Source organism: Odontomachus brunneus, unplaced genomic scaffold (assembly GCF_010583005.1).
Source record: "Odontomachus brunneus isolate Ranch 3 - 2012 unplaced genomic scaffold, Obru_v1 Obru_scaffold_031, whole genome shotgun sequence".
In the NCBI taxonomy this organism is placed as follows: domain Eukaryota; kingdom Metazoa; phylum Arthropoda; class Insecta; order Hymenoptera; family Formicidae; genus Odontomachus; species Odontomachus brunneus.
In genome coordinates this window covers 248,509-257,729 of record NW_022639481.1, presented here as the reverse complement: position 1 = coordinate 257,729, position 9,221 = coordinate 248,509, and the positions used below count along the sequence as shown (strand labels likewise).

The 9,221-nt window shown below is 40.9% G+C and overlaps 2 protein-coding genes across 2 annotated transcripts in view; one reads left to right on the top strand and one right to left on the bottom strand.

Annotated features, from left to right (window-relative positions):
* Nucleotides 1-9,221, top strand: part of LOC116843285 (neuroligin-4, Y-linked) — a 219,379-nt gene that overhangs the window by 168,087 nt on the left and 42,071 nt on the right. The window contains exon 2 of the mRNA XM_032813595.1: nt 6,850-7,008. Coding sequence (XP_032669486.1) covers nt 6,850-7,008 — 159 coding nt within the window. The remainder of the gene's footprint in view (nt 1-6,849; nt 7,009-9,221) is intronic.
* LOC116843282 overlaps nt 1-9,221 on the bottom strand; it is a 274,864-nt gene that overhangs the window by 251,199 nt on the left and 14,444 nt on the right. The window lies entirely within an intron of this gene.

Below are 9,221 nucleotides of genomic sequence, written 5' to 3'. Positions count from 1 at the left end.
TCTCTCTCTCTCTCTCTCTCTCTCTCTCTCTCTCTCTCTCTCTCTCTCTCTGTCTCTCTCTCGCTCTCTCCCTCGTCCTCCTTTCTGCCGCCTCGTTTTTCTTTGAAATTCTCCGGTCTTTCTCAGAGAACTGTTTAAACACAAATCTCGACGGTTACCCGAAAAATCTTATTCCGGGATAATAGCGAAACTTCCCTCAGTGTGCTCGGCCGAAATTATCCGTCAACTGTTCGGGACGAGGGCGCGCATAATGCGACCGATTACGAGTGGGATCTGCAGGAGAGGACGAACGAGCGAACGAACGAAATAAAAGAGCGTCGAGAGACGCTTTTTGCCGTATCTGCCGGCGAAATTTCACGGCGCGGAAATTTCGGCCGAAGACGGAACTCGTTTATGCTCGTTTATGCACCCCTTATCGGCGTTCGCAGAGTGAGCTGGGGCAGCTGGATGACTCGGCGAATGGGGGTTGAAGACCCGAAGAGGACGAAATCTCAAATGGGCCTTGCCTCTCTTTCTTTCCTTTTCTCTCTCCTGCGTTCTGTTTCTCTTCCGAGCTACCTTTAAGAGAGATCCCGCAAAACGGAAACTCCTCGCACCTACATTTCGCGAGCAGAAGGGGGGTTGAAAGGGATACGTAAAGCAGTTTGAGATTGTTCGTCGGATAAGAGGACCAACCCCCGTGTCGGACTTACAACTGAACACGTAGTTAACGCGCTAAGCAGAATTGCGCGGTATTATTCCTGTTTAAGTCTCGTGATGCCCTTGCCGGTAACACCGGAGGGTGGCGATGTACACTGAGGAACGAGTAGAAGGATGAGAGCGAAGTATATTTGAAATTACGCAAAGAGAGAAAGAAAAAAAGAAAGAGAGAGAGAGAAAAGCAGACATTTACTGAAGAGAATAAGTAGAACGAACGAAGAATGGCACAAGAATATGTTTGAGATATTGCTGTGCACGTTGTATGCGTAGAATCTTCATAAATTCAACCACATTTTTACGAAAAGCCCGAATCGTTTCAAAAGAAAATCTCGTCTCCTCTCTTTCTCTTAAAAAAAAATCAAGATCTCAATAAGGATAGATAATGTTAGCCTCTTTGTAACACTATCTACCCTTACTTTCACTCCCCAGCCTTATTGTACAAAGCGTATCGTCTCACAAGAGCGAGGATAATCTTCGGCTTTTTCATAATCATCCCCCCGTTCGAAATTTATATTCTGTATTCTATTTTCTTTGCTATTAAACAGTATATTTTGAAATTGCTTCTTCCTCCTTTAATGCACGATGTTGTATATCGCGTCAAGAGTACGGTCGAAATAAAAATATAGACGTGATGGACAATTTTCAGTGTTATTTTGGGATTCCGCGCACACGCGCGACATAGAGGGAGAACACGGAGAGAACGCCTGTTATCGCTACAATTTTCGCGAAATACGCGTCCCGTGATCCGGTTTCTTTCGTCCACGTCGCAAATATTCGATCGGAACGCGTCGATTCGGAAAATGATAGGATATATCCAGGGAATCAAGGAGATGGTTAAGCCGATATCGAGGAGAATTTGCCGTGAAGGACCTCGAGAGTAGTAGCTGGAACAAGTGCGATACAAGAGCGGCATTTATGACGCTCGGATCTGCGAATTGTCGGATTCCTCGCGGCAGATTCTCGGATGATATTCGTGACTCTTGGGATTCCGCAGTTTTTAAATCATTCGACTTTCGACAGTGGGCAAAATTATTCAAATATCCAGCCATCGCAATTCCCTCTTTTAACCCTTGCCTTTCTCACCGCGTTCTGACGTATGTTTGTTTTCCACTCTTTGTCTCCCACTCGTACTCCCTCCCTCCTCCTTCTTCCCCTGAATCCTCTTTATAGCTCTCTCACGTGGTCTTTTCAAATTCTATTGATTTTAACATCTTCGAAAATTTTCGGTATTTAAACTTTCGGTTTTTTTTCTTGATTATCAATAAAAGATGATTTTGGATTCTTAAATTGTCGATTTTATGAAACCTCCCCTCCATTCGAGCTTGGTAATTATTCTTCGAGGAGATCAGGAAGCGGGAAATGGACATGATAAGATTTACGGGGGAGATAAATATCGTTGGCCTGAGTGACCACATGGAACTCAGTCGTCCTCAGGATATCCCTAATAAGACGAACACATCCTGTGTACATGTCGCGCACAGGACAGCACGCAAGCTTTTACCGTGGCGATTTCGCTGTTGAATACAAGCAATGAATGCAAGCTTGATAACCGCACCGTCGTCATCCTTATCTGTACACCGTAATCCTGCCTGCTGTGTCACACTATAGCTCGCAGGACGAGGCGATAAAGTGCCGCGCTGCAGTCGCATTCGACTGCAGTCACGCGTCATTGTGCAGGTAATCCCGGCATTAACCCTACTGGACTTCCTAGTTTTACGTTTCTATTTACATTTCGTTTGTTCTTTCCTTGCTCTTTTTCTCTTCCTCTTTCTTTCTTTCTCTCTCTTTCTCTCTTTCTCTCTTTTGTAATTCTAGGATAACATATATCATGATGCAACGAAAAGCACACGTCCTATTCGGATGACCGAGAAAGTTCTTGAAAATCGCTTGAAAACGAAAAGATACTATATTAATTTAATATTATTTTCGCTTTTTGTTCGCAGAAACCGGACATTAAATTAAAAATTTGTAATTTAAAAATTAAATTTTTATTTAATTAAACTTTTTTCCGATATTCTCCGCTTAAAATTTTCTTCGACTAAAATAGTCAGCAAATTAACCATCAGAATTAATGAATCGTCATATACAAAGTTGCAAATAATTTGATCGATTAATAAAATTGATTATCAAACTTCGATGTAATTGGCTATACATTAATAATTAATTTCATTTATTCATTTTTAATCGATGAAATTGTTTATAGCTTTGTGTACGACGATTGATTAATTTCAACCAAAATTACCAATTGTCATATGTAGTCACAAATAAATTCATCGATTCAATTAATTATTAATCAAACTTTGATGATTGACTGTACATTAATTAATAATTAATTACGCTAATCGATGAACTGATTTGTGATTTTGTACATGATGATTAATTTTGATTAATTTAATCGATCGATAAAATTAATTATTCATCTAATTTTGATATGTTTGACTGTACACTGATTAATTATTAATTTCGTCAATTCGTGAAATTATTTGCGATTTTATATATGACAATTGATTAATTTTGATTATTGATTCGCCTGTTACTTTAACCAGAAAAAACTTAGAGCGATTAAGGTGCGACACTGAGGCAAAAACTGAGCATTCGTGTAATTTAACGGACGTTCTCTCGGAATCTTCTCGATATGAGAATGCATCTAAATTGAATAAAAATCTTCCCGCGGTATTCTTTTACGCAATTTGCAGTACCGAGAATATCGCGGCGGCGGCGGAAGCCGGGATTAAGTTCAGACGACGTAAAGTCGAACTGAGGTGTTTCGAGGGATAAAGTTTTGATTCATGCATGATAAATGCACAATCTGGTTCAGCTGCTGGCGGCATTTGCCAGTCGGGGTGGAGGGGAAGGGGGCTGAAAGGATTAAAGGAAGCGTTGCTAAGAAGGCGGATGCAATATCGAGTTTGTAAAATAAAGCGATCTAACGGGAACGTGGATACTTCTCGTTTACCATCCGCGATATCAAACTACGGAGCACCGCTTTATGAATATGTAAAGTCCGTTAGAGGCGCTCCGGCAAATTGTTTGCGGATCGCGTCAAATATTGACAGGGCGCTTGTAAATTTATTCAGGAAAATAATGTATCGCGGCCACGATGAGGTAGGATAAGTCGGAATCTCGATTTTCCGCCGTAAGAACGAGATGAGATTCCGACCTTTTCTTTACGAAAAATGCGGATTGCGAGAGCCTTCAATACCCGGAATTTCGAGTGCTTACGTATTCAACAAATTCGCGCGCAAATAAACTCTTCTCCTCCTTCAATCTCCTTATCCAATTTCTATATTCTCGTATATTATGGGTCTTGGGTTCTGGTGTCCGCTCTCGACATTCCAAAATCTCGAATTATCGAGTTTTCAATTTCTACACAGAAAAAAAGAATAGTTTTATTTGGAGAATATCTTTATTGTTAATATTTTAAAATTAAGATTAAAATATTAAAATGAGCTTTTATATGGTATTGAATGAAGATAAATTCAATCAAAAAGAATATAATCAAATTAACACACAATTATTTTCTTATATATAAGTAAGCATATTGTTGGTTATATGAGAAAATGATTATATTAATTGTACTATATTCGTCTTGATTAAAGACTAATTTATTTTTACTCAACATCATATAATCTCATTTTGACATTTTAATCTTATTTTTAAAATATTGACAATAAAGGTATTCTCCAAACAAGAATATTTTTTTTTTCTGTGTACATTTTTCACGAATCGCACGAATCATAATTTTTCATAATCTGGTATATCAACTCAAATCTTTTACAAAAAATATGTTTTTGTTCTTTTACACTGAGTGAAAAAATATATGAAAAATAAAAAATATATATAATCAATAGATACTAATAACATATTTAATTACATTAACACATATATTTTTTTGCAATAAAAAAACATTTCTGGACTAAAGAAATTTCCTTAAAACCATTACTTTTCAAGATAGCAATTGTTTATTTAAATAAAAGAATTTAGATTTAAATAAATTGTTTTGTAAGATTATTATACAGGCATAATATTGCAACATTTTAATTTTGCAGTAACTGAATTATTAAAAACGTGCGCAATAAGTCGCTAAATTTACTTTTTTACTTTTGTCAATCGATTTATTTATTTTTTTTTAATGAGATAATACATCCTTTTATGAGTGAATTTTTATATATAAAGACTTCTCTTTTTACTACAAGAGGAAAATTTACTTCTAGGATATTAAAAGATTATATTATCGAGAAAATAGAAGGCAGAGAGTAGCCGCAGACTTACAGATATTACCGAATATGCAGAATTGCTGACGGAATTCCTTCGCGAATTTCCAGCCGTATAAAACGGGGCTTAACGAACAACATGTGTCGTGGGACGTGTATTCCGGACAATCGGCGGAGTCGCCAATTAGGGAGCGCGTGAGGAAACTACAAGGGCGATAATGAAAATAATAATTAGCCAGCGTAGTTGTGGTCCATTAATTGATTCGGCCGGCGAATCGTCATCGTCCCGCACGGCCACTTAATTAACGCGGCCGACCAATCAAGCGGCCGTTTACGTCCCTAATCGCACCGACAACGTTCATTTTTCGCAACACGACGTTGATGCTTGAGCAGAGCCGGAAAATTAACCGTCGGAGATGCGAGTGGAGAAAGAACACTGGAACTTCGTAACGATATCAGCGAACTATTCACGTATTCATTTCGAAATTTGAAATTTTGTGCTTTTGATGTATTCCTCAAACAATTTTCTTGCAACTTCTAATATCCTAAATCAAAATTCCCAAATTTTTTTTCTAAAAATATCAACATACAATGTCAATTATAAGTCGCGAAATGCCAACGATAGTTCCTCGTAAAACTGTTGCTGCAAAAAGGAGACCAAAAGTAGAAACAACTTTTTTAACAAGAAAAGACTATTCATATTCACTTAAAAATTTGAGAAATTTTATGCTCTTTTTATATTTTCCTCAAATAGCTCTTCTGTGCCTCCTAACATCCTAAGTCGAAATATACACAAAGTCCTTCTGAAAATATAAGTAATGCCAATTATAAGTCGCGAAATCCCAACGACAGTTTCCCGTGAAATTGCCGCTGCAAGAAGTGGAAACGCGTTTTTTAACAAGTAAAACAAGTCCGAGAAAACCGGAAGAACTGTAATTCCGCGAAAAAGAAAGTTGCACGGGGATCAAGTGGGAAAGTAACGCAGTCTTGGCGTGAAGAGACTAGTCGTGGACGGCCCGTTGCATTTCGCGAGAGGTCAGAAAGGGGTTGAAGGGTGCGCAAGGCAACAGGATGGCGCGCGATGCGAGTTGCTATCGCTATCGAGAATAGCGACGCGTGATTTGTTGAATTATGACCAGTGCCAGCCCGGCCGCAGCGATCACCCTCGCGTGTTCACCCTTCCGGCATTACCATGGCAAATCAGATTGACGCATCCCTTTCGTGCGCGCCACCGCCGCCGCCGCTTGTTTTAATTACATCAGAAGTGATAAGCGACACTTCAGCCGACAATTCCGCACGCAGAGCCGTCGCGCATCGATACCGAACGGGTTTCCAGCTCTTCTTCTCTCTTACAGAGTCATTTTAATACTTTACTCAACAAAGTATCAAACTCTTGAATTTTTCAAACGTGTTCTCTCTCGTTATCGCCCGGGTTGGCTGTTATTATCCTGTTGTGTTCTGAGAATATTACAACGGGACATAGTTGGATCCAAAATTTGGTATAAAACTCGAACAGAATACTGCGGTGGTGCTTTTCGGATTACAAATCGGTTGTAAACCCAGTATCGGGTGATTTAAATCTAGATTTGTAGTCCAAACGGCGTCATTGCAGTGTTTTTTTAGTTTTATCAATTTTGGATGGCGTATCTATACAAATACACGACGCTCCGGGCACGCAAAGCATTGACTGCGGATTTCGAATTCTCCAGGATACAGTAGTTCGCGATCTGAAGTGATCTCAAACCGATAATCTTTGGTTTCCGCTTGAGTGTGAGGCTCGTGCGTCCTCAAGACATGGTAATTCTTTAGCGGACCGTCAAAACTTTGTAGAGCCCTTCTGAAGGGGTTGAAAAATGACCTTTTAAGGACGCACGACGCGTGAACTATCAGGTGTCGAGAGTGTCGATCGATCACAGGATAATTTTATTGATTACAGCCGGCGCGAGGGACGGCGGCGGCAGGAGGTACCCCGTGATCGTGTTCGTGCACGGCGAGAGTTACGAATGGAGCAGCGGAAATCCTTATGACGGCAGCGTACTAGCGAGCTACGGTGGCGTCGTCGTCGTCACCATCAACTACAGACTCGGCATCCTTGGTAAGACACGGCATGATATGTTTAATAGCGCTATCAGCGAAACCCAGACACTCAAAGTTACGGCTTCCACTCGTATACACGAATGTAAGATCAGAAAAAAATTAGTGGTGCAAATTCCAAGCTCTCAAGTACCTCGACTACTACTCGAGTATTTCAAATATTATTCTTATATCAGTGTACAAAGATCTAAAAAGTTAATAGTTTCAAAATTCTAGATACTCAAATACTTCTAATACTGTCTGGAAAATAGAGTTTTTTAGATACTCTCTACCTGAATAACAGGATATCTAAATGTGTGATCAAAGTGTACTCTTGGCAATAGTATTCTACGAGATATGCAACATGGACCAGCAGGTACTCAAATATAGAATTTTAATTGGACTATCAATGCTGAACAAGTTAGAGTATATGCTTTGTTTTTTACGTTTGTAACGTTTGTTTACTCGAGTAACACACGAGATACTCAAGTGTCAGGAAGTAATATCTCTCATTTTTAGTCCTAATTTAAGGCCGATGCTTTGATACTTTCTTTGTTTAACCCCCGGGTGCTCGGAGGAAACCGAATCTCCTGTTCCCCTCGGGTTTCTACGCGTGGAGGTGTTGCGGCTCCTCGGATTTCGAAGGGTTTGGATTTCCGAATTGGCTTTCTACAAGTTCCGGGATATGATTAGATCCGCGAAATCAAGCGGAAACTCTTCTCCAACTTTTCAAGCACCGTCTCTTCGGTGTCCTAAAGCCTCGGGGTCCCTCCCCCCAGCTACTCGAATTTTACATCCTCCGTGCCCCGAAACGTTGTTAGCTCGGACTCGTAGATCGGTTTCCTATCTCTTCCTGAATTTTCAAGTTCCCCGTTAAAATTTGAGATCCTACACCGCGCGGCTACTCGCTGATGCATTGGTCTTCTTTGTCCCCTCGGCATCCCCACGCCCTCTACAGAGAACAAGCCCGATAATCCTAAATTCTCCCAATGAAATTCCGTTACGACCGGATCCTTACGAGCGAATACTTACGGAGAGACCGGATCTTCGGCCTTCTAATTTCTCAGCTTCCCTCCCGATATCTCTCGTTTCTCAATTCTTATGCCTTCCTTCCGACTCTTCCGCGTTAAATACTTTGATAATTAACCCCGATCGCCGAGTCAGATATAACTTTCGCGAACTGTTCGGAACTCAGATAAATCACATATGTTAGTCGGCCGCTTAATGGTGTGAAACGCCACCTCGCAGCGGTTAAGGCTTGAAACGAGCCAGTCGACCGTGGCTCATTAGCTATTTAGGGCCGATTACACCGACGTCACTTAGCGCTAAGTGTGCTTACTCAATTTTCCCGCTGTGGGTAAAGACGACAAGTCCAAACCGGAAACTACACGGGAGGAGGAGAACGACCGACCACGGTCTGTTTAATCGGTATTAGTGTAACAATGATCGTATACTTCCAACCGATCGATCTCGGCTGTACAATACGGCCCTCGCCAGACGTCGAACGAGCGAGCGAACAAATGCGCGCTCGCTAAGTCTACGTGGTCATTAGATCGAACTCGTTACTCCGTGACGTTTGACCGATGTCGCGGCGAGCGCGCGCCGCGTTCGGCAGGTAAAAAGTCGCGGAAAAAGCCGAAGGAGCGCGAAGAAGCGCAGAGGCAAAAAGTTTGCCGCAAACGCCACGGGGATTGCGAGTTCCGGCGAGCCGGCTTGTTGCCTGGCAACCCAGGCAACCAAATCTAATAGGAAACTCATTACGGCCAGGTCTTCCGTTTCACCAAACTAAATTCTTGACTCCCACCTCCCTCTCTCGCCCTCCTGCCTACCTCCCTGCCGCTCTCGTCGGCGCAACTGCAACCCCGCTGTTCTCATCTATCGCCCTCACCGCGCACATACAGGGTGTCTCTCGATATCGTCACTCCTATCTTGGAAACGAGACGATCTCTCGGATCCAGTAATCCAGATCGAGAGATCTGAGACCCAAAGACCTTTCCGTCGAGGTCGGATTATTAACCTTTATAATTGGAGAAGTCATTATAGTGCAGCAACGATTTTGTGAAATGCAGCTACAATTCTTGTTGTTATTATCATTATTATTATTCATATTTTCCATAAAAATTAGGAAAAGAATTTTTTTTTAAATTTATGAAAATTAAAAAAAAGGTGTTTTATGGAAAATTAGAGATGAGAAAAGCAAGTAATAATATATATATATATATATATATATATATA